A 26,681-nucleotide genomic window follows, 5' to 3' on the forward strand; every position below is an offset into this window, starting at 1 on the left:
TGATTCTTGATTTTGGCTCAGGTCATGATCTCAGGGTCATGAGATAGAGCTCCCCACCCCCTCACTGAGCTCCTTGTGGAGCATGGAGCCTGCTTGAAATCCTCTCCCTCTCCCTCTGCTTTTCCCACTGCTTGTGTCCCCCACTCCTTTCAAAAATCACATAAAATAAATGTAAAATAACTAAATAAGAAAATATGTAAATATTTAAACATTAGATACGGTTTTATTCGTTTTGCCTTTGCCATGTGTATCATAGAACTATAGACTTTTGTATGATATGGCATGTAATGCACTCTATTTTATTGAGTTTTGATCTTATTTTCTTTTTTTTTTTAAGATTTATTTATTTATTTATGATAGACAGAGAGGCAGAGACACAGGAGGAGGGAGAAGCAGGCTCCATGCTGGGAGCCCAATACGGTACTCGATCCCGGGACTCTAGGATCACGCCCTGGGCCAAAGGCAGGCGCTAAACCACTGAGCCACCCAGGGATCCCCTTGATCTTATTTTCATGCAAGGATCTTCCACTAGAAATACCTCAAAGAATTGTGATAATAGGGGCATGGAAAGGAATATGGATGTAATAATCTTCAAGAATGAAGGAATCGAAAATTGAGTCAAGTGCTAGTATAATGTAGAAAGTGAGAGATTATTTCTCAGGGTACATATCTCACCCTCCAGGGATAGGTAGAGTCAGCAGCTAGCAAGCACTTCTGTTTCAAGGTTTCTATGTATAACAGAGTAACCCTTCAGTGCTGGAGTGCTCTTCTTTATCTATACATCCTAGAAATGATTTCATCCAGCCCATGGCTTTAAAAATCTTCTGTGTGTCAGTAATTCCCAGGTCTATTTTTCCTCCAGAACTTTTTTTCTGAGCTTTAAATGTGTATGTCCATCTGTGTACTTGATATCTCCATTAAAATGTCCAGTGGACATCTCTGTCTTCACATGTCCAAAAGTAAACTGATGTTTGTCCTCGAATCCATATCCCTTCTAGGATACCTCCTCTTAGTTGATTACAATCCCATCTTTCTAATTGCTCAGCCAAAAGTCAGAATCAGTCTTTGATACCTTTCTTCTTTCGTGTCCCATTTCCAGTCTACTGGGAGATCTTTTAGGCTCTACCAATAATATAGCCAGACTATTCATCATTTCTCCTTCTGCCAGTCAGATCCAAGCTTCCTTCATCGGTACCCTGGAGTATTTTAACAACCTCCAGCCTGTTTCCTCATTTGGCTCTTACATTCCTTCACCCTTAACATAGTAGGTGGAGTAAACCTGTTAGAGTATAGCACTTCTGCTGTTCAGCTTCTCCTTGTTTCTTTCAGAATAAAGTCCAGAGCTCTCACAATGACCTACATGATCTGGCTCTCTGTTAACCATCTAACCTCACCTCCTACTTCTCTCCTTTTACTTCACTTCAGCCACAATAGCTTTTTTTCTCTTCCTTGATCATTCCATTCATAACCTCATCTGAGCACCTATGTGCTATTTCTCCTTCATCTCCCCCACCCTTTTCTTTTTTTTAAGAGGGAAGTGGGAGGGGCAGAGAGAGAGAAAGAGGGAGCAAGAAACTCTCAAGCAGACTCCACATGGAGCGAGGATCCCCATAGGGCTCCATCTCACAACCCTGAGATCATGACCTCAGCCCAAATCAAGAGTCAGACATTTAATCAACTGAACCACCCAGCCATCCCCTCCTTCATGTCCTTTTTAATATTTCTTTACTCAAATGTCATCTTCTCATTGAGGCCTGCATCTTGACATTATCTTTCTTTTACCTGCCCTGGCACTCTTGATCTCCCCCCCCCCCCCCACGCCGCCCTCTCTCATAACCATAGTGTTTACCACCTTCTTCTTCTTTTTAAAAAAAAATAAATAAATTAAATATTAGGTTGTTTATCATTTTTTATTTTTTAAATCATTTATTTAAATTCAATTTGCCAACATATAGTATAACACCTTCTAACCTATGTATATCTAATTATTTCATCTTTTGTTTATTGTCCTTCTCCCTTGTTAGATGTCAGCTCCATGAGCCGTCAGAGATGCTTAGTTTGTTTCACCAATGTATTATAAGCTCTTAGAACAGAATGTGGTAGAGTAGGTTCTCAATAAACATTTGTCAACTTCTCTGAATCACAGAATAAGTCAACAGGACCTGCAGTAAACACAACAAACTGGAGATTATATTCAGGAAAAACATAGAACTCTAAGAAATGAAGAACTTGCTCCTAAGAGCTCATGTACAGACTCACTCACCCAGAAACCTAGCACAAAAACTCCCAATTTAAAAGCACCTAGACCATATGTGAAAGAGACCCACTTACAAATCTTAGAGTGCTTACCAGAGAGGCAGGAAACTTTTGGAACTTTCCTCAGGGATGGAGACATTGGCAGATGCCATATTTGTGACCTTATTTACTTTGTTAAAGTTGGTGAGGGAGTAGGAATCATTTGGGTACTGTTCCTATAATCTGCTAGACACGTGGATGTCCCCAGCTGAGAGTCCTGCCAACCCCCACACTGTAACTGTGCATCCCAACAGCCCTGCCCACCCCTTTGCCACAGTGCAGCCTTGTAGTGCCCAGTACAGAGGTGTGTTACAGCCAGGCTGGGCACTAGCCCTATACACACTGCATTGCAGACATAGCTCTGCCATAGCAAACAGGTTAATGCATCCTATACAGAGGATGCTTCTTGAGCACCTAGCTCTGGCCAGAGGGGATTAAGTTCCTAGGTCATATGACATCTCCTTTGAAAGGTCACTGCTTCAATATTTGGAGATGTGATTGATTTACCTAATACATAGAAACAAACACAGAGAATCAAGCAAAATGAGGAGATAGAGGAAAATGTTCCAAACAAAACAGGAGAAATCATTAGAAAATGACATTGATGAAATGGAGGTAAGCAGTGTATCTGATAAAGAATTCAAGGTAATGGTCATAAGGATGCTCACTGAACTCAGAAGAAGATTGGATCAACACAATGGGATCCTCAACAAAGAGAAATACAACAAAATTTCAAACACAAGGTACAGAACTGAACAACACAGTAATTGAACTGAAAAATACACTAGAGCAGCTCAACAGGATGAAGCCAAAGATCAGATCAGCAAGCTGGAAGAAAAAGCAGTAGAAGTCTCACAGACAAAGCAGCAAAAAGAAAAAAGAATGAAAAAAAAATCGAAAATAATTTAAGGAAGCTTTGGATCAACATCAAGTGGAATAATATTCTCTTATAGGGGTCCAAATACAAGATAGACAGGGCCAGAAAACTTGTTTGAAGAAGTAATAGCTGAAAACTTTTCTAAATTAAGACAAGAAAATAGACCTACAGGTCTATAAAGGCCAGATAGTTCCAGATAAGAACCCAAAGTGATCCATAGGAGGACACATTATAATTAAAATGGTAAAAGAGAATCTTAAAAGTTGGAAGAGAAAAACAACTTACTATATCCAGGGAAACCCCATAAGGCTATCAGCAGATTTTTCAGCAGAAACTTTGCAGGCTAGAGAAGAGTGGCATGACATATTCCAAGTGCTGAAAGGAGAAAACTTCTACCCTAGAAGTCTCTATCACTAAGTTTAGTATTCAGATTTGAAGGAGACGTTAAAAGTTTTACAGATTTAAGCAAAAGCAGAAGTGGTTCATCATAATTAAGCTGGCTCTGTAAGTAATGTTAAAAGGACTTTTCTAAACTGAAAAAGAAATGGCACTAAATACTACGAAAGCATATGGAAGTAAAAATGTCACTGGAAAAGGTCAGTATATGGTAAAGGTAGTGGATCAGTCACTAATATGGCAAGTGTGAAGGTCAAAATACAAAAATAGTAAAATTAACTAAAATCCGTTAATGGAAGCACAAAATAAAAAGATGTAAAGTGTGACATAAATATAAAATGTGAAAGGCAGGAAGGAAAAATGTAAAGTTTTGGACTATGTGCAGCTTAAGATGCTATCAACTCAAACAGACCTACAATAGGAAATTATAAGTGAACTTCACAATAACCATAATGCAAAATTTATACAAAATACACAAAAGAAAATGAGAAAGGAAACTAAACATTATAAAAGGAAGGCATTGAGCCAGAAGTGAAGAGAGAGAAAAGAATAGACAGGAACTATGAAAACAGCCAGAAAACAATTAACAAAATGGCAGTAAGTATGTACCTATCAATAGCTACTTTAAATGAACTCCATATTTCAGTCAAAAGACAGAGTGGTTGAATGCATAAAAAAGAGAAGACATGTCTATATGCTCCCTGTAAGAAACTCACTTCTGAAGTAAAGACATACCTAAACTGAAAGTGAGAGTGGAGAAATATATTCTTTGCAAATGGAAACAAAAAGCTCGAGCAGCTATACTTAATAGCAGACAAAGTAGACTTTAAAACAAAACTATAGTAATAAACAAAAAAGGCATTACATAATGAAAAGGGTTAATCTAACTAGAAGACATACCCTTTATAAATATATGTGCACCAAATATAGAGACCCAAGATATATAAAGCAAATGTTATTGACTTAAAGGGAGAAATTGACAGGAATGTAATAGTAGGGGACTTTAACACTCCACTTACATCAGTGGATGCATCATCCAAACAGAAAGTCCATGAGCAAATAATGGCTTTGAACAGTACATTAGACCAGTTAGACTTAATAGATATGTGCAGAATATTCCATCCAAAAAGAACAGAATACACATGCTTCTCAAGTGCGCATGGAACATTCTCCATGATAGACAATGTTGGGCCACAAAACTAGTCTCAATAAATTCAAGAAGATGAAATATCAAGCATCTTCTCCACCCACAATGGTATAAAACCAGAAATCAAATACAAGAAGAAAATTGGGAAACCCTCCCAAATATGGAGATCAAACAACATGCTACTGAACAATCAGTGGGTCATTGAAGAAATCAAAGAAGGAATTAAAAAGTACCTGGGGATGGAAATGAAAATAGGAACACCACAAACCAAAAATTTTGAAATCAGCAAAAGTGATTCTAAAAGGGAAATTCATAGCATTACAGGCCTTCCTCAAGTAAAAATAATCTAATTTGACACAAAAAGGAAGCCCAAAGTTAGTAGATGGAAAGAAATAATAAAGACCAGAGCAGAAATAAAGGAAAGAGACAAAACAATAGAAAAGGTCAATGAAACTAAGAGCTATTTCTGTGAAGAGATAAAGCATCTGACAAACCTTTAGCTAGACTCATCAAGAAAAAGAGGATTCAAGTAAAATCAGAAATGAAAGAGAAGTTACAACTGACACCACAGAAATACAAAGAATCATGAGACTATGAACAAGTATACACCAACAAATGGGACAATCTAGAGGAAATGGATAAATTCCTAGAAACATACAATTTTCCAAGACCAAGTCATAAAGAAAAAAAAATCTAAGTAGACTAATTACTAGCAAGGATATTGAATAATAATTAGAATTTCCCAACAAAAGTCTAAGGGGCTTCACAAATGAATTTTATCAAGCATTTAAAGATTTAATGCATACTGTTTAAAAACTGTTAGAGAAAGTTAAAGGGGAGGGAGCACTTTATTATTTTTGAAACATTATCCTGATACCAAAACCAGACAAGAATACCACATATACACAGTAAGTTACAGGCCAATATCATTGATGACACTGATGAAAAAATTCTCAACAAAATTACTAACAAAAAATGAATTCAATAATACATTAAATGGATCATAAGCCATGATCAAGTGGGTTTTAGTCCAGAGATCCAAGGGTGGTGGTTTAGTGCCCATAGATTAATCAACATGGCATAGCACATTAACAAAATAAAGGATAAAAACCATATGATCTTAATAGATGCAGAAAAATCATTTGACAAGATTCAACTTGGATTTATATGATCCAAACTTAGCAAGGTGAGTAAAGATAAAAGACATATATGACAGACCCACAGCTAATATACCCAATGGTAAAAACCTGACAGTTTTTCCTCTAAGATCAGAATCAAGAAGAGGATTACACACTCTTGCCACTGTTAATTCAACACAGTATTAGATGTCTTAGCCATAGCAATTAAGCAAGAAAAAGAAATAGAAGGCATTCAAGGATGGAAGAACTAAAATTGTCACTCCTTGCAGTTGGTACCATATTATATATAGATAATCCAAAAGATTACACCAAAACTGTTTGAACTGATAAATGGATTCAGTAAAGTAGGGGGATACAAAATCAACATAACATAAATCTATGGCATTTCTGCACATGAATAATGAATTATCAGAAAGAGGAAATAAGAAAACAATCTCATTTAAAAGAATAAAATGCCTAGGAATAAATTTAACCAAGAAAGTGAAAGATCCATACACTGAAAACTATGACATTGATGAAAGAAATTGAAGAAGTCACAAATAAATGGAAGGATAGTCCGTGCTCATGAATTAGAAGAATTAATTTTGTTAAAATGTCCATACTACCCAAAACAATCTACAGATTCAATGCAGTGCCTTTCAAAATTCCAAGGGCAGTTTTCATGGAACTAGAGCAAATAATTCTAAAATTTGTATGGAACCACAGAAGATCCCATATAGCCAAGGTAATCTTGAAAAAAAAAAAAAGAACAAGGTTTGAGGCATCATGCTCCTTGGTTTGAAATTATACTACAAAGCTATAGCAATCAAAACAGTTTGGTATGGGTGTAAGAACAGGCACACTGATAAATGGAACGGATTGAGAGCCCAAAATTAAACCCACACATATATGGACAATTAATTTACAGCAAAAGAGCCAATGACATACCATGGAGAAAAAAGAGTCTTTTCAATAAATGGTTTTGGGAAAAACTGGACAGCCACATGCAAAAGAATGAAACTTGACCACTGTCTTGCAGTATATACAAACATTAACTTGTAATGCATTAAAGACTTGAATTTAAGACTTGAAACTGTAAAAGTCCTAGAAGAAGAAAATACAGGTGGTAAGCTCCTTGACATGTGTTAGCAATATTTTTGTAGGTGTGACTCTAAAGGCAAGGGAAACAAAAATAAACAAAGTGGTCTACATCAAACTTCTGCACAACAAAAGAAATCATTGAAATGAAAAGATTATCTACTGAATAGGAGATTTTTGCAAATCATGTATCCGATAAGGGATTAATGTCCAAAATATATAAAGAACTCCTACAATTCAAAAACACCCCACAAAATAACTTAATTAAAAATGAGCAGAGTATCTGAATAGACATTTTTTCCAAAGAAGACATCCAGATGGCCAGTAGGCACATGAAAATATATTCAGCACCGCTATTTATTAGGGAAATGCAACTCAAAACTGATTTCACACATCACCTAACATCAGTTAGAATAAGTATTACCAAAAAGACAAGATAGGATATGTCTTGGTGAGGACATGGAGAAAAGGGGATCCTTGTACATTGTTTATGGGAATCTAAATTGGTACAGCCACTACAGAAAACATTATGGAAACTTCCCCATACTGTTAAAAATTTAAGACTGGAACTACCATATGATCCATCTTTTCCACTTCTGGCTATTTAATCTGAAGAATATAAAAATACTGATTTGAAAAGATACATGCACCCCTGTGTTTATTGTAGCACTATATACTATAGTCAAGACCTGGAAAGGATGTGGATGTCCACTGGTAGAGGAATAGGTGAAGAAGATGTGGTGTATATATGTATACAATGGAATATTACTCTGTCATTAAAAAAGAATGGAATCTTGCCATTTGTGACAACATGGATAGATGTTGAAGGTACTATACTAAGTGAAAGAAGTTAGAGGATGACGAATACCATATGATTTTATTCATATGTGAAACCTAGAATAAAGCAAATGAACAAACAAAACTAACTCCTAGATAATAAACAACTGATTGGTGGCTACCAGAAAGTTGGTAGGGGACAAAATAGGTGAAACAGGGTCATTATATGGTGATGGATGGATGGTAACTAGACTTCTAGTGGTAATCACCTTATGGTGCATACAGGTGTCAAATTGTAATGGTGTATACCCGAAAGTCATATAATGTCACATACCAATTTTACTTCAGGTACAAAAGGAAAATGGTGGGAAAAAGAACAATCTAAAAAATGGGTAATTAATCTTAAATTAGGCCACCAGACCCTTCTGCCGTGAAGCATACTTTGATGGGAAGGTTTGAGATATTGTTAAGGAAAATGAAAGTTTATTTAATAATACTAGTTTTTATTTAAAAATATTACATTTCTAGTCATCTTGGCTATAAGTTAACTGTTTAAAGGCAGAAATTACAGTTAAGTGACGGGTCTTTATGAGTTTGGTGTTAATGATTGTGGAGAGATGCTCATTTTAGTCTTTGGATGAATGTATAGTTGGGGATGAAAAATGTCACAAAATCATCTGATCATTTAATGATTTGATTTTTTTTTACCATTATTAGATATGTATCTGATAGCTGTCATGTGAAATATACGTATTACAAACGTATTCCTAGTTTTGTTTACATATCTTTTTTTTTAAATGATACACATGTGTTTATTGATATGTGAGAAGAATTCCACTTTCTTTTTGAGTGTGACTTCTGCCACCACCTAATGTGCATCTTTTTAGCTGTGCGGTGCTATTTTAGAGGCTTTCCTGGAACACCAGTGCCAGTTTCTTAGAAGTAAAGTCATAAAAAGGTGTTCAAAGTAACCATTTATGCCTGGTGTTCTTACAAAGCCGCATTCCATTAATTTGCTTCTGAACATGCATAAATGAAGAGTTTCTGGACTCTTTTTGAAATTGTTTCCTAATGTCATGCCAAAACATTAGTTCTCTTTGTTCTAAGTACAACCCTAGTACATAAAGACCTTGGAGTAACAAATCTTTCTTCCATTAGTTTATCTTAACATTAGGTAAGGGCTGTGACTAAGTCAGAATTGAAGTCTTTTTTTCTTCTTTCTTTGTCATCATGGCTGAGTTCCTTTACCATAATGGAGTAATAAAGGAAGACTAAATTAAAAGCCAGATGAGCTGAGTTTTAGTTTTCTAATTTCTGTAAGATTTTCGTATTCACTTCATCTCAGTACAGCCTACCTTCTTCCTGGGGTATTATAAAGACAAAGTGAGATGAGAAAATGCTGTTGAGGGGCAAAACAAAATACTGTTCAAATACAAGATATTCTCATGGAAAGAAGGTATTTCTACTATTCATAGAGTTGAAGAGGTTAAAGATTTGAAAAATTCTTAAATTGTGCTGAAAATCATAGATGATGCGTCTGATAGATTCAGATAGAAAATCTGTACCAAGAGAGGAGTGTTTGTAAGACAAGGGGCATGATGTCTATTCCTCCTGCCTCGTACCTTTCATTTTTTGTATTTGTTCTCACTTTTTCCAGATAAATATCCTTATTTCTGTTCCCTTTCCTACCACCCAACGCACACCTTTACTCACAAGTACTTTTTTTTGTTTTCCTTAAAAGGGAGCTACCATTAAAAAAGATGAGCAGACTGGAGCCATCGTTGTGGCTAGAATCATGAGAGGAGGAGCTGCAGATAGAAGTGGTAAGGATTTAAAAAACAAAACAAAACATGAAGTGGTAAGGGTTTCAACACTAGGTGCAGGGATGGGTCATGTTGTATTTCATGGGCAACATTTCCAACATGTAAGTAAGAGGATAACAATCATTTGATGTAATACCTCAGAATAATAAGATACTCTTCTCTGTATTGAATTGTAGGAACCTATTGAAATAAATAATTCTCACTCTACAATCTAAGTTTACATGGGCTTCCAAAGTTATATTAAGATCTGTTTCAAGTGGTTCTGCTTTGAAAAATACTACTGCAAGTGTGCAGCCTTTGAAACAAAATAAAAATTCTTTTATTAGGTGAAAATCATGTACATTTCTAGACAAAGACCAGGATGCTGATGTCATTTCTTTGCCGGCATTATAACATGGTAGTCCCTGATTCATTGCTGTTGAGAGGCACAGAATCTGAAACCCGAGAAGCATAAAGGTCTCCTCAAATGTATTAAGGGAACCAAACAGTGCTTTGAGTCTGGACACTGTTGCAAATAGCAGTTCTTTTGTAGGTAACTCTGCTAATTTACTACCAAATTTGTTACTTTTCAGGTCTTATTCATGTTGGTGATGAACTTAGGGAAGTGAATGGGATTCCAGTCGAGGATAAAAGGCCTGAGGAAATAATTCAGATTTTGGTAAGCTGAAAACATTTTAAAATTGTAGTAAAAAATGACATTGAATCAGTACGTTTCAGACTTGGTTATACATATAGGACTTGGATTTAGCAATCCAGAGTTGAAATCCCAGTTTCATTTTAGTTCCTGTATGTCCTCAGAAAATACCTTAATCTTTGTGTTGCCTTAGTGTTTTCATTTCTAAATGAAAACAAGAAGAGGTAAATCTCTCACTGGAGTATTTTGAGGATTAAATGGGCTAATGTATATGAAGACTTTATTACAGGGCTTGTCCCAAATAGGTACATAATAGATGGCATCTACCCTGTTGTTCGTGATGCATTTTCCTTTTCCCTTCTCTCATCGATATGGCCAGACTATAGGCTGTGCTTTTAAGGTGTCTAAAACAGTGAAACTAATTTAGATGTCTTGTGAAATCTAAAACAGAACAAAATTATTTTAGGTCTTGACAGTATTAATTCTCCAGTTCATTTGTAAGGAGAAAAATGAGGAAGGCTGTCTCTGTTAATGTGTGAAAACATAACATACAGAAATAGAGTTTAGTATCTTAAACAGACCCTGTGTATAAAAAAATCTAGTAATGATTAAGATGGTGGCATTTTAAATCCATGGGAAAACAGTGAAGTCATTTCATAAATGGTATTGGATAAATTGATGATTCAAGTAGAAAAAATAAAGTCAGTCCCTATTTTACACTACACCCAAAACAGATTCCAAAGAATTAAATATTTTTTAAAAATCCAAAAAATGAAGGAAGACTTTTTAAATTTGATGTGAAATACAAATAGAAAAATAACTGATGTGATTGCAAGAATTGAAAATTTTGTTTATAGAAAAAGATGCCATATGACTTTAAAGACATGTGACGCTTAGAAAAAATATTGTCAATATGTGATAGGTGTTTTAACATGGAGAGAGTTCATAAAAATTAATAAGAGAAAAAATATTTAGAGAAAAATTTACAAAAAAACCCATCTGAAAAATTTAAAAGCTTAATAATAGCTATAGTCAGCAGATTCTAGGCACATAGTTCTACTTATATGCTTCCAGTACTGGGATGGATTTAGTAGATCCTTTTGATATGGCTATCTGAAACCATTAAAATTTTAAATTTGCCTACCCTTTAATCAAGAAATTCAATTGTTGGGAATTGACCTGTAGGAAATAATTTGGCAGATGTATTATATAGGCAAGATTGTAAAAAATATTTAGGAATAGGAAGAAGGTTACATTGATGGACTAATCCATTGTACATCCAAGTGATGGCAATCATAATGGTTGATAGACCTGTAGGACTTAGTAATACTAGTAATTCTTATAGTGGTTGAACCCTTAATGACACTGTTCTAAGGGCTTTGCACACATTAACACAGATGCACACACATACAAAGTAGTAGAATTGGAAGAGGTCATAAAGAAGACTTGCTTTCTCTCTACCTGTACAATTCAATATTATATGAATTCTTAATAAGATTGGTGAATTGTTTTATGATGGGTAATAATAGTGATATTACCAGTTTGAAATCGGTCCTGCTGTAAAATTCTGATCGAATTTAGATAGAATCTAGATATCTAGATAGATAGATAGATCGATACTATTAAAACCCTGTTTTACTTGAGTCTCTGTGCTCTCCTGGAGCTGCCTCCTTATTTTTGCAAGAGCTGATTCTGTGCAGCTTTTCCCAGCTGGGCTTTCAGGGACTTCACACTGGTAAATGGAAGTTGACTATGGTCCATGGACATTGGCAAATGCAAATCAGGGCCTCCTCCTCCTTTCCCCCAGACCAGAGCCCTGGTTTACAAGAGTGAGCCTCAGAGATAGCTCTGCATTCTCCCTTCTCTCTCCTTCTTTCCTTCTTCCTTTATCTGCCTAATCTCGTCTTTCTCTTTTCTTTCCTCCCTCATTCCTCTCACATATGTGCCAGATACTTAGTGCTTTCATGGGCCTTAGAATTTAGCCGGAGGATGCCTGGGTGGCTCAGGGTTGAGCTTCTGCCTTTGGCTCAGGGCATGATCCCAAAGTCCTGGGATCGAGTCCCTCATTGGGCTCCTTGCATGGAGCCTGCTTCTCCCCCTGCCTATGTCTCTGCCTCTCTCTCTCCGTGTCTCTCATGAACAAATAAAATCTTAAAAAAAAGAATTTAGCCAGGATAACAGATATTAAGAAATAATTGTATAAATGATAACTTAGCACAGTTATGAGACATACTAGAAAGAAACAGAAAGACGCGAGAGTATATATATATATTTTTAAATATTTTATTTATTTATTCATAGAGACAGACAGAGAGGCAGAGACACAGGCAGAGGGAGAAGCAGGCATCATACAGAGAGCCTGACATGGGACTTGATCCAGGGTCTCCAGGATCACGCCCCGGGCTGCAGGCAGCGCTAAACCGCTGCGCCACTGGGGCTGCCCGACATGAGAGTATATTAAGGGGAGATCTGCTCTGGTCTGAGACGGTCAGAAAAGCACTGCATGTATTGTTTTTGCTTTAATTAAATTAATAGGTAATTAATCTTTCCATCTTTTAATTAATCTATTACATTTTGTATTTTACTAACTTGAATATAATAGCAGTGAATGTTCATTATTTTTTTCTGATGAACATTGCAGCTAATGTATGTACATATTCTGTATAAGTTAATCGTACATTTATAACTGAGTTACTGACAATACAACTATCTTGTCCCTAAAAACGTGATGTGCCAATACTTAAATGTATGTGAACCTTGCATATCATCTGTCCTCACCATGTAACATTGTCTGTGTAAGGCACTTTGCAGTTTCTCTGTTTCTATTTTGAAGTAGCTCAACATGGATGGTAATGTATTCGTCGGCATTTTGAAACTGCACAGGAGGTAAAAGTGGATTTAGTGTTTAGTGTTTTTTAACTTACTTGACAAACTTGAGTGCTTTCTCATACTGCAGGAATTTCTACAAAAATAGTTTTCTCAGTTTGGCTTATCTAAGAGTAGAAACCCCAGGCTTATAAATTTTTCAGTCAGTCCATTTTCTACCTGTTTTGCCTTCTTTTTCCTTGCCTGTAGAAGTTCTCTGATAAGTCTTTCTTCTGTTTTCAGGCTCAGTCTCAGGGGGCAATTACATTTAAGATTATACCCAGCATCAAAGAGGAGACACCATCCAAAGAAGGCAAGGTAATCATTACTTAAAAATATTTTTTTGTTTGTTTTGGTGGTGGTGGTGGGGGGGTGCTAATATTTCCCTGTCTAACACGTACCCACTTTGTCACAAGTTCATTTTCGTATTCTCTTTTAAAAAAAAAAAAATCTTTTTTTTTTTTAAATGATCCTTAGAGAAGAATGTTGGCCCTTCCACTTTATTTTTTATATTTACTCCTTTTAAATGAAACTCTCTTCCAGATGTTTATCAAAGCCCTCTTTGACTATAACCCTAATGAGGATAAAGCAATTCCATGTAAGGAAGCTGGGCTTTCTTTCAAAAAGGGAGATATTCTTCAGATTATGAGCCAAGATGATGCAACATGGTGGCAAGCAAAGCATGCAGGTGATGCCAATCCCAGGGCAGGTTTGATTCCCTCAAAGCATTTCCAGGAAAGGTGAGCTACTGGCATGCAGTAATGGTCTCTCTTCAAATGACCTTTTGTTCTCTGCAAAATATCACTCGAGGATAGTTGTGATAAAATAAGCACTAAAGCCTTGCTCTAGAATCCTTTATCCCTCAGGTTTGGATTTCTGTTTTGTCTAACTAAGTATGAATAATGACCAAAAATAATATGACAGGACCAGGTCATATTCAGTTTTTGTTATGAAGCAAATGGAAAAATAGCACATTAATATCTGAAACTGTATTGATGTGAAAGGTGGGGGAAAAAAGAAGAGTGATTTTGGAGGAGGGTGATTTATAAAAATTTGAAAGTAGATGATTTATTTTTTAATTTGAATAGATTGCATTGTGTTCATTTTTTCCCCTGGCTTCCCATTTTTTTTTCCCCTTGGGACTTTTAATATTTTGGTGTTATATTAATCTTGGATCTGTACTGAAAATTGATAGGCATTGACCTTCTTTTTCCCCCAGGAGATTGGCTCTGAGACGACCAGAAATACTAGTTCAGCCCTTCAAAGTTTCCAGCAGGAAATCATGTAAGTTTGTTAATAAAAATGCAGAGTAACCAAATCTTGCTGTTTATTTTTGACTACTAAAGCAGGTGTTTGTGGTAGAACGAGAGCTTGTATTGCCTTGTAATAGCTTTGGGATCATCATTTCATGGCAACCAAGCAAATAAGAAACTCACAGTAGAATATTAAAGTGAATTTTTTGAAGAAAGGGGTGTTTGCGGTTGTTTACAACAAACCCATGACTCACACTTTAAGAAACTAACTAGCAACAGTACTCTTCTTGACTTCTGGTGTTTTATAAATGTAACCTCAAATGCAACTCCTTTATTTCTCCAAAGCTAGAAGGTTTGGGTGAGACATAAAATCAGGGGGAGGTAATCTACCACTTTCTTGGGCATTGACAAAGGCCATTGTGCCTAAGAACAGTTATTTTTATTCTTTGCTTATCCAGAAATCATAGTCACTCTAACCTTTAATCTGCCTGTTTGGAGTTGTTACAAGATGAGATTAAATCAAAATAAGAGCAGAAAAAGGATGGAGGTGTAGGATTACTGAAAAAGATAGTGTGGATTTGGGTGCATTTTCCCCCCTCCCTTCATACTCCTCTCAGCTCTTGTTTACTCCCCACTCCTCACCTCCATCAAGTCCCCATCCCATAAATTTCCTACTTCATCTCCTCAAAATGTTTCATGGTTCTAGGTATTTTAAGAGTAAAAAAAAAGCCTTTTGTTTTCAACATAGAGCTCATACATTAAAAGGCAAAATGCACAAATAAACGGTCCTGGAATTTTGCACCAACATCTGGTTTTAGTATTGTTGCATTTTTCACATCTCCTGTTATTTCTGTCAGTTTGTAGACGCGTATAGCCTAGGAATTACATTATAAGAGAGCCAAACTACAGTCAAGTATAAATCTCACAAGCAAGCAAATACTTCAAGGGGAGCACTGATTCAAAAGCCTGCTTGTTCTTGCTTCGTTAAGTCTGGACAGAATAAAAACACACTTGTCACAGAATGCCACATGGATTGTGACATCAGAAAGCATACAGTTTAACCAGAAGGGTGCATCGTTTTTAAGTGTGATGAATTTTCACTGGCAGGCGCTCCAGGCATCCACCTGACTTGCTCTTGGAGGGATTTCTAAATTGGGGGCCTGCACCCTTCTAATACATTTGATGCGTGTGGGATAAAATGTGTGTAACTTGAAAAGGACATCAGTGTGATTCTACTCGCATCTTAATCCATACTCCCAATTTGAGTCTTAGGCAACTTAGAAATATCTAGTTTGATATGATTGTGAATTTTCATTTAAGAGTTTTTATAAATGTGTTTCTTTAAAGAGCTACATGAAATGGGTATATTATCTTTTTAATAGCTCTCCCCAAACTGATTTCAGTATAAATGTGTGTGAATGCCAGAGGTATTGTGTGTGTGTGTGTGTGTGTGTGTGCGCGCGCCCGTGCATGTGCATAGAGCTGTTAATTAATAATGGATGATTTTTGTCTATTATTCAGAGTTTTCCGTATTATAGTCTTTAATATTTGCATCTGAGAAATATTTATTCTAAAATTAGTGAAATGTTATTATCTGGATTTTTTTAAGAGTTCGTTTTTTCTGCCCTTCGAAGATCATTTAAGAATGTTTACTGATTCCCATTCACACTTCCTTTTTTCTTTTCTATTTTTTTAAGTTGTCTTGATTCAAATAAATAATAATATAATAATAATAATATAAACAAATATGGCCATATTATCAAAATCACTAGTGAATAGCAAATAGGACCTTATTTAGAGAGATAGTCTATGTCCATGAAGATTAAATAGAAATATTACTTTTATTGTCAAAGAATTAAAATTCCATTTGAAGTTTACTTAATGTTGTCTCCTAAACCCCTGAACTCAAAAGTTAAGCAAGAATTATTACACTGGTTCTGAACATTTTAAAAGTAATTTAAAAGCACTTTGTTTTATAACCTGTGTATCTGATAGTGACTCTTTACGTAACTATACTTGTAAAGACCATCTGACCCAAGACTTCCTGGACTTCAACATTTGGTACTTAGATTTTTAGGATAGGACATCCATTGTGCTCTTTGAATTATAGAATAATGCTATGAAGAAAAACAGAAAGTTAACAGAAAATCTTTTAGTAATATGACTTTGAATAATAATTCATAGACTAGGTTTTAAGGAACATTTCTGTAATGTAAAAATTATAGAAGGAGAATAATTCTGTCATGTTGGTATTTCTAAATTTACTAAAAAGTAGTCATGTTGATAATTTTCTGCAGTAAATTTTGCAAGTGCATTTAAAACCTAGGACATAGTGTTAAATGGTAAATTTAGGATAATGACTTCAGTCAGGTAATAATATGTATTGAATTAGCCAGCTAACTTCTTTCACAAAAAAAAATTATACTACTATGGTTTTACTCTTTATTTGACTCACATCATATCATCATAACTAAAGTAGTTTGCATGGAGGAAAAGCCCTGGAACTATAGGGGTTCAGTCAATGTCAAACTCAAAGTCAAAAAGGAGTGGAGAATGCATTTATGTTTGTGTTAGAGCTGGAGATCCTGGCTTCCTGGTAGATAAAATCAGGAACCCTAATATTGATGTCTTCAGGCTTTAAAACTGGCATCCTTATGCATAACTTTGTGGTGTTCATCTTTGATGCTTGGCTATTTCCTCCCCTTAAGTATCCTGGCATGTCTAATACCAATTGAGAAAATAGGCTTCAAACAAACAAAATAGTTTGCCTCTTGAAATTAAACATTCCTAAAAAATACGAACTCTTAAAACCAAAGCATAAGCAAATCATAGAAGCTTGAGAGCTTGAGAGAGGGAATTACCTCCACTTCCTCCTGTTTTGCTTTTTTTTTCTTTTTTCCAAAGAATAGCTTGCCCAACAAAGAAACCTATCATAGAATTCTGTGTTCCCTCCCTTTCTCCTTCATCTCATGATAGGCTCTTACATAATGGATTTACATTAGAAATAGACACAGAAGAGCAGCCTAGAAGTCTGATAGGTTTTCTTTGACATGACCAACTTTTAGATTATTACATGAAAGATACAAGTTAAGTGTTTTGGAAATGAGTTAAAAGCATATCCTAGTCTCAAGTAAAACATATAGGAGTAGTTTTCATGACAGACACTTGGCAGCTTGCAATTCTTATGTCGATATAATTTAAAGTACTTTCTGATTTTCTGCCAAAACCTTATTTTTATAGCTCAGTTGCATATATAAAGCAATATGGTATCACCTAACCTTTAAAAAGAAATATGATTTCCTTTGGTTAATTAAAATACTGTTTGTCCCCTTTCTATTGAAATTAAACTTTATTAGTTCAGAATTGTCGTCTTAGCAATACAAACATTATAATAACTTTGGCTTCAATAGTATGTAACATATTCAAAACTAGTTTACATGGTATTCAGAAAAAGCTCTTCTTATTCAAATAGCCTGTTTTACAGTAGAATATTCCAGCATGATTTTTATTTATGGCTTAGTTTCTTTTTTTAGTTCTCGAAATAGAAATACCTGAAAATATCTCCTACAACTGATTGAATGATATTAATTAAAAAAATTTTTTTTACAAGAACACCTCTTACATAATTCTTATAATAAAAAGAATCCAGGAGATATGATTTATTAGCCTTTTAAAGATTAGAAGGTAAAAGCCCAAAACCTTTTTTTTTAGAATTTGGTTTAGCCATTTGTGGTTAGCTGTCATGTGGGTACAAAATAAAATATTTAAAAAAAAAATATTTAACTGGACCAGAGATTCAAACTGGACCAGAGATTCAAACAGCATATAACTGAATTCATTCAAAAACAAGCATTTTGTGGATTGAAGATCACAATCTACCAACAGTATAAACTCTGAGTAAACAAATGGAGTCACTCTACATGGTATCAATATTTTGGAAGGCCAAACATTTGAGAGTAACATATATAACATTCCAGGTTGTTACAATACAACTTTTCAAATTAAGTAAACTTCTTTCTCCTGGCATCTTAAACAGTGTTATTTAGTGTGTTCATATATAAAGTTAATTCAGAAATTAACATGTAGATTGCTTATGTTCTTATATTAAATTTGTATGCCTAAACCTTGTCAAGTATTTTCTTAATTTTGGTGGCATTTTGTGTTAACAGAAACACATGGGGTTTTAAAAAATAGTGAAAGTGGTTTTCCCCCTAATATTTACTGATATTCTTTGGGAAATGCCAGAGTTCAGAGTTTGTGTCGACAGAGGTGCAGATTAAAACCTAAACTGTAAATTGTATGTCAGACTGTTTATGTCAGGAGATAGCTGGAGGTGATGGCCTAATTGTTATAGCTAACTTCATCTCAGTAGATTATGTTCTTCTTACATAAATTGAATATATGCCTTTTATTTTTATTTTTTTAAAGATTTTATTTATTGATTCATGAGAGACAGAGAGAGAGAGAGAGAGAGAGAGAGGCAGAGACACAGGCAGAGGGAGAAGCAGGCTTCATGCAGGGAGCCTGACATGGGACTTGATCCCGGGTCTCCAGGATCAGGCCCTGGGCTGAAGGCGGCACTAAACCGCTCAGCCTCCTGGGCTGCCCAAGATGTTCCTTTTAAAATGCTATCAAGGCATGTGCTTTTAGCTTTTCCATACGAAGGGTTCTAAACCATACCATCTCTTGCCTTTTGTCTTGAGGACCCTACACTATGTGGCTAAGAAAGAGTTGATTTACAATTAGGAGCATGGTCCGAGGCCACAGATTATTGCAGACTTTTAGGGAAGATCACATGGGGGCAGTGGGAGGTGAAATAAAGCAGTTTTTAGGGTGGGGATTTAACTGTGCCCCCATAAATACTATCACACCTATAGAGACACAATTTCTCCACTTGTCAAGAGTATGTGATGTTGCTCCAGCCACCGTGGCTAGCACCCGGCAGTATGAAAAACTTCCTCCTGCCCTGTTTGTGGAGCTCATCAAATGCTCTTCACGAGAGCTTTTCCACTGCATTCTCTGAAGACAGCCAGAATTACTCTTTGTGACCTTGTTGGCCTCTCCTCTGTGATTTTCCCATCCTGCTCTTCAGTTCTTGAAGAGGTGGAGAACACTCCTGATAGCCTGGGGAGAGTCTCCCCCCATTCTCCAGTCAGGAGAAGAGAAACACACGTGGAAGGTTCCAGCTTCAGGGGAAGGGGGCAAGAGGCTGGTGTCCTGGGAAGTGGTGAGAGTAGACAAGAAACTTGAAAGAAGCTTTCTTCTTTTGAGCTCTCCACCAACTTGTACTGCCTAGCATAACATTAGAGTAATTAAAAAGTGATTTTGGTATGATAGTATAGCATAGTAGTTAAAAACACAGACTCCGGAACCTGATCATGTGGGTCACATCCCAGAGTGCTTCATTTCTCTGTACCTCTGATTCCCATCTGTCACATGGAGGTAACAGTAGCGGCTTCATAGAGCTGTGAGAGAATTCAGTAAGTTTGGGCATTTAATGTACAAAGAACAGTGCCTTACTATAGTTAAGAATCATGCAAGTATCCCAAATGTCTTCTGAGATCAACCTTTTATATATTGTATTCTTTGTTCAAACTTGCTAAGCATAAGGAAGTGTTCTTTCCTACTGGCTGTCTATTAAGCATGTTGCTTCCTTGGGTATAGACATCTGTGTGTTACCACACAAAAAATTACCATTCTCTTCCTACTGAAAGCACAGAAGAAATACTCCTCTGAGAATTTATGCAGCATATTCACAACCTTTTCTTAGAATATGAAACATACCATACTATATGTGACATGGAGATGTTTTATTGTAGGTTGCCTGTGATGTTTTAATTTTTTTATGCACGTGTGTGTATCAGCGTTAGAGAGACACATGGCTTTTATCATCTGATGTACATGACACTGATTCTTTAATCAGGCTACAACACTCTGTCAATCCTGTTGTTTCCATCAGAAAACATACTTTCTGTTTAACAACCCACTTAGTGGTACAGTGAGATCGCAGATGAACCATCGGAAGCACCACTTTTATTATTTCCACTAAGCCTAGTGGCATGGCTTGGCTTGGCTAATCCGTATCACATAGTTTATTGTTTGTTTTCTAATCACTTGTTTTAGATGCACATGGAAGTCCCAGAGCTACAAGGAATGAATGTAAATAAACTCACAACTTGGATGACTCCCAATCCAAGCCTGAGTAATAATGATTTGCTTGTCACTTTTGTGAATTCTGTTCAAGTAGAACCAATACAGTTGGAGAACCCATAGGTATTTGGAAAATAAAAACACAGTGGTGCACACTCTCTCCTAAGTGTTTTCTTTGACTTGCCACTCTGTAGTTGGGAGAGAAAAGTGAGCCAAGAAGTGTCCTCACCAGGCCTGTTCATTCTACAAGGTCTCATAGCGAAATATGTTCCACCTTGACTTATGGTTTGATTTTGCTTCTATTAAATTTCCAATTCTTTTTCCACCTTTAACTGAAGGTGAGTATCTAAAGGCAAACGGAACTCTTAAATTTCTGTCCTATTAGTAACAAGTATTTTTTAGAATGATCTTTTCCAATATCTTTTATCAAATACTACAGCCAGAATGAAGCAAAGGGCTGCCTGACTCACTTCCTATGTGTAATAAGTTGATAATATTGTTAAAATTACAAGGTTTTTAGACAGTTTAAGGGCATTTTAAGGATTATTTATAAGTATGTATACTAAGTGTTAAACAGATTTGTTTACAAACCAATGTCCACTGAAAATAATTCCCCTTTGAAGGTATTATTTTGAAAAAAAAAAAAGTTTTTTCCTCATTATTTTTCCCATTTGGGCATTTAATAAGCTACATGGTGGCTTTGTGCTTTTCCTGCTTTAGTAAACACATTCTTTTCAGATCAGGATTACGGTGCAATCTAAAATGTAGTTTTTCATGAATTCTGTTTATTTGTTGACTAATAATTTTGAAATATTTAAAATACATTTTTTCCCCTTTTGGCTTTTCTAAGATGAGGAAACAGTTGAGTGTGGTAGGTGGATTTTTTTTTCTCCATCCTGTGCATCTTCTTTCTACTTTAATTGTATTTTCTGCACATTTAATCATTTCCTTTCTCATTTTCTTTGTGCTTCTCAGAGGAAACTAAAGGTACATGTATAAAAGCTTCCCTGCCATAGTCTATTAATTTTATTTAGTACACATATGTGTGGATTAAATTGAGTATAGCAAGTGGTTTATAGAAGATATTGTGCATCTGAACTTCCATCTTGATGTTACAGTACCAAAAATCATGGTTGGACTCTGAGATCTATACTATTTTTTGCTTCCTATAGCAGAAATACAGAGAGTAGTCTGAAATAGTACATTATGTTTTTGTTCCTGTCAATAGTCTCAGTGTTATTCAAATATATTGACATCCTTATCTTAAAATAAGGATGTCAGAGGAGTCTTCTCAACTATTTCATACCTGCACAAGCTGTGCTATTAGTTCCATATTTATGTGAAGATAAGAGGCCTAAAAGTAACAAGTACTCACTAGGTCAACTATATTTTTAAGATATGTATAACCCAGTATTCATTTAATTCCAAGAAATAATTAACCCATCACTTGTTTTAAAATGTTTTCATCTATTCATTTGTTAAAATTCAAATAAAAATGGAAATAGTATGCCTTTATTCCTTTCCAACACAGAATTTCTTCCTATCAAAAGAAAGGATGTATCTTAATCTTAACCTTTCTGTCTAATCCAGTGAGCCAAAGTAAGTGCTACATTTACATATTATCAAAGAGCCTGATTTACAAAAATAAATTTACTTTGGGGATCAAGTGTTGTAATTTTCTTAACTGTGGAAAGTATAAACATCGTAGGCAGATCTTTTATAATTTTCTTGAAACTGCATCAAGGAACCTCTGAAGGAGGTTGAAAACTGAATTGCATGATGTTTTAAAACATTACTTTAAACTTAAATATAAAACAAAACGTTTTATGTTTAAGAGTGGCATTGTGAGGGCTGTTCTATGCTGTGCTTTACGTAATTGTTTTAAGTAATTTATTTTATTTTATTATTTTTTTGCATCTGTGGCTGGGCTTCTAACTGTTCTGCTTTATTTCTTGGCTTTTTGTTCTGTATGCTTTTACACTCCATCCAGAAGATGCTGAATATGCTGGTAACAACAGTGGAACCTATATAGGTGAGCAATTGGTCACAGAAGAGGATTTCTTTCTTTCTGTTGCTTTCTTCAAAACCATTTTATTGTTTGATCTTAAATGAGCATATTTGCATTAGCATGTTCTGATGTTCAGTGGGGGGTAGCATGAATCTTTAAGTTAAACAGGCTCAGTGGGTTGGACATAAAGGAATTCATAGTGTGCTTTTGTGCTGTTATTTAAGAAGCTTTCCAGATGCTACATTTTTTCATTTTACAAAACTCCGTGTAAAAATCTAGAGTATTCCAGTTTTTAGACTAGAAAAACTGCGATTGGATGATCAAAGAGAGGTTAAAATTCCATTAATTCCTTACTCATTTCTGAACAATACAGTGTGCCAGATACTCTGTATATCAATTAACACCTCTGCTTACACCCTCAGAAACTTTAGTGGCTTCAAGGAGCAAGTGTTTCTTCTGATTCTGTGGTCAGCTGAGTGGCTCCTCTGGTCTGTGTCAGCTTGGTGAACCTTTGCGGTCTGGTGGTTTGGGCTGGGCTCTGGTTGGTCTGAGGACTGGGATGCTCAGCAGGACAAACGTGTTTCTGTTTCCTGTAATTTCTCATTCTCCAGTAAGCTAGCCCATGAAGCATCTCAGGGTTCCAGAGAGCAACAGAAAAAATGATCTCCAGTATATTGATACTAACGAATCCTCTGCTCACATCATGTCTGCCAACATCGCATTGGCCCAAACCAGTCTCATGGCCAAGCCAGCATAATGTGGGAGGCTCCTGCCCAAGAGCTTGGCTTCAGGGAGATGTGAAGAGATGGGCAGACTTTACTACAGGCTTCTGTCTCTCCAAAATGAAGAGGTACTGACTCTGCCTGACTTCAGGCAGGGCGTATACTTAGTCAGATGGCAAGTATATCCATCCAGTGAAAAGCTGTGGCATAAAGCAGTATCTGATGAGAGTCACATAAAATGCTATAATTCAGAGGCTGAGCAGATGACCTCCCAACCTGTGAGGCACTGAAGGACCTAGTCCCACAAGGAATGACATTCAAACCCGGCACCAAAGCCTAGGTGGAATTCTAGTTTAACAGCAGGGCATGAAGGAAGAAGCAGTAACATGGAGAGAGGTGCCTGTTGCAGAGCACAAGGCATGTTTGAGTTTGGGTGAGGGGATGTATGTTCTCTTTGTTACTTTGTTGCACTCTGGAACCCTGAGACCACAATATGGGCTGGCTTCCTGGAGGGCGACAAACTGTAGGAGAATGAGTTCTGGATGAAATGCCATTGGAGCTGGCAAGAACTTCGTTGATATCTGGAGTCACTGATGACTCTGAGAAAGAGCTTTACTGGAAGCCAAATTGCCAGGTGTCAAGGAGTAAGAGTGGATGGGGAAAGAAAGATAGCAGTTAAGTTCAAAGCCATGTTTATAGTTGAGAGTAGAAATGTTTTAGTGAGAGAGGAAAATGGGATCCATTCTGTAGACAGAGATGGTGGAGCTGATGGTAAAGGATTGAATGTCTTCATGATTTTTTTTTTTGTGGTTTTTAGAGTGAGTAGGGGTGGGGTGCAGGGTCAGGGGGCAAGGGGGAGACTCCTAAGCAGGCTCCATGCCCAGCCGTTGAGCCTAACATGGAGCTCCACCTCACAACCCTGAGATCATGACCTGAGCTGAAATCGAGTCAGATGCTTAACTCACTGAGCCATCCAGGAGTTACTCCAAGAATTGAATGTCATAAAATCAGAAGTAATTAGTTGAACAAAGCCCCAAAGCAGACTAGATTGGGTGGAGGTGAGACTGTAAGGGTGCTTTAGATTCAAGAACTTAGCATTAGCAGATGAGATTAAGCCTGTGGATACCTCAGGACCCATAATAATGTTTTGGAATAGGCAGAGCTTTGTGCTTCCAGGAGACCATACTACACCACTCAATTACAGATGAAATAGGGCACCATCTGTCATGAATCGTATACAGCCTGGTGGCACAACAGACAATCTTCAGGCCATGTTTGGATAAAAGACTTATTTTTGTTAGTCCCACAAAATTGAGAAATTTTATATAAAAATTTCTGACCCCTTTGACAAAAGATTTGACTAAACTAGGCCCTGGTTCCCTGATGTTACTGACAATTGGAGTTGAGTGACAGCTGACTCTGGAAATATAACTCAAGATGTCTGGTTCCACACAATCTTCACCACTCATTATCTTGCCAGGGCTGAGGTGGGGCCAGTAGACATTCTCCTAACAGCTGTGTTGGTGTTTGTATTGTAACAGTGAAGTATTTCTTGGGTCTCCATGTTCTCCTATGTAGAGAAATGAAAGTGGCCAAAGTGTATTTAAGACCTATGGGAGAAGCTGTTTCTTTGAGGACTGACTCTTGTGCGAAATGGATTTGTGTAAGGCAATTTAAGATTTTTCAACCTGTCTGGCTTCCATAAGCTTTTGAGTTTGCAGGCCCTCAGTACAGATTATAGCTATCCTCCCCATTCAACTTTCACTCTTAGAGAAAATTATCTTTTCCTATGGCAAAAGGAAAAACATGGTTAGTGTGTTTTAATGTATGTGCCTCATGACATTTCATTCTGGCCTAAGTGTTTATTCTTGACACATGCGACAGAGGACTCCAGTAGGTTCACACACCGCAATGTTCACTTAGCTAGAAGTTAAAAGAGTTAAGGGAGTCTAGTAAGATGCCTGAGAAGAGAAGCATAGAACAAAAAAACTTTGTTTTAAAAAAGACTATGAAAGAATAGGATTCATAAACTAACCATGTTTCTGATAAGTTTCTTCTTTTAAAGAAACAATTCAAACTAAGGACCACAGATTTGAAACTGTCTCTTGTAGAATAAAACAAGTTTGATCATATTCTGTTTTTTTATATATAACTTATATTATTATTTTTATACAATTATTTTGTAACTTTGTTGCAAATACATTGAACAATTTGTTACGTGGAATTCAGTTTTTCCTCAAAAAGCCAAATCCTCAAAATGCTTATAGATTTCGTGGATTTTTATTTATTTATTTTTATTTACTTTTTAAGTTTTTATTTAAATTCCAGCTAGTAACATACAATGTAATAATAGTTTCAGTCATACAATACAGTGGTTCACCACTCCCATACATCATCCTGTGCTCATGACAGCAAGTGCCCTGCTTAGTCCCCATCACCTTTTTCACCCATTGCCCCTTCCACCTCCCCTCTGGTAACCATTGGTTTGTTCTCTGTAGTTAAGAGTGGATTTTTAGAAGAGATCTCATAAGTAATATGCTAACACAAATGATAGGTGGTTTTATGGTAGAAGGATTATTTGGTAAACATCTTACAATATACTGTGAGTAATGCTGTGACTTTTTGTTTTTCTTCTTTTTTTTCTCCCCTCAACTAATTGTATCTTTGCCTTTTTTTCTGTCAAGCTCTTTATTTGTCTCTTGTTAGTTTTATGAGCTCTTTCTGTGCCATAAATATTAGCCCTCTCTCTGCTGCACACATTTTTTTCTGATGTTTTGGTTGGGTTTTGCCTTTTTCCATTCCAAGACTCAAAGCATGTAGATATTTATAAGTTTACATTGCCAAATTTGTGAATTGTTTCCTTTGTCTTCTGAGTTTTCTCCTGTATTCCCCAAAATAAAATTTTTAAAGATAATTTTAATTTTAAAAATTTTTACTAAAATAACATGCATGAGGTTAAGCCTATGAAATTGTTACATAATCCTGTTTTGTGGGTCAGAAAACAACAGAACATCAGCAATTTCATATGGTTCTATTTAATAACTTGTTTGAAAAGTTAAATAGTATTTGCAAGTCTTGCAACCCAAAACAAGTGTACCTTTCCCTTTTCCCCTCTAGTCCCACCTCTTCCCTCAAGAGACAACCATTTTAGCTCTGGCTAGCAGTTTCTTCTGGTCTTACATTGATATTTCTGGATTTTTTCCTAAAATTTATTGAATGTTTATTATGTCCTAGGCTGCTCTAGACATTTGAGTTTCAAAGAGATCAAAACAAATACCCTTTCATAGAGCTTCCATATTGCGGGTAGGTTTGGACTAACAACTAAATAAATAATGTAATATCTTAGGTGGTAATAAGTGCTATGAAGTAAAACAAGAATAGGACGATGGAGGAGATAGGGAAATGGGACATTCAGGAAGGCCTCTTTGAAATGGTTGTGTTTGAGCAAAAACCTGAAAAGGAGCCTCATGGGGGACGAGAATTCCAGGGAGTGGGACAGGCATGTGCAAAGATCCTGA

The 26,681-nt window shown here is 36.1% G+C and overlaps 1 protein-coding gene across 6 annotated transcripts in view; it reads left to right on the forward strand.

Moving 5' to 3' along the window:
- The window catches only part of MPP7 (MAGUK p55 scaffold protein 7), a 313,879-nt gene that overhangs the window by 220,171 nt on the left and 67,027 nt on the right, over window positions 1-26,681 (forward strand). For all 6 annotated transcript variants that reach the window (XM_035713379.2, XM_035713382.2, XM_049100344.1 and 3 more), the window contains 5 exons: window positions 9,450-9,531; window positions 10,104-10,189; window positions 13,274-13,348; window positions 13,574-13,770; window positions 14,250-14,314. In XM_035713379.2, coding sequence (XP_035569272.1) covers window positions 9,450-9,531; window positions 10,104-10,189; window positions 13,274-13,348; window positions 13,574-13,770; window positions 14,250-14,314 — 505 coding nt within the window. The remainder of the gene's footprint in view (window positions 1-9,449; window positions 9,532-10,103; window positions 10,190-13,273; window positions 13,349-13,573; window positions 13,771-14,249; window positions 14,315-26,681) is intronic.

Source organism: Canis lupus, chromosome 2 (assembly GCF_003254725.2).
Source record: "Canis lupus dingo isolate Sandy chromosome 2, ASM325472v2, whole genome shotgun sequence".
Classification (NCBI taxonomy): Eukaryota; Metazoa; Chordata; class Mammalia; order Carnivora; family Canidae; genus Canis; species Canis lupus.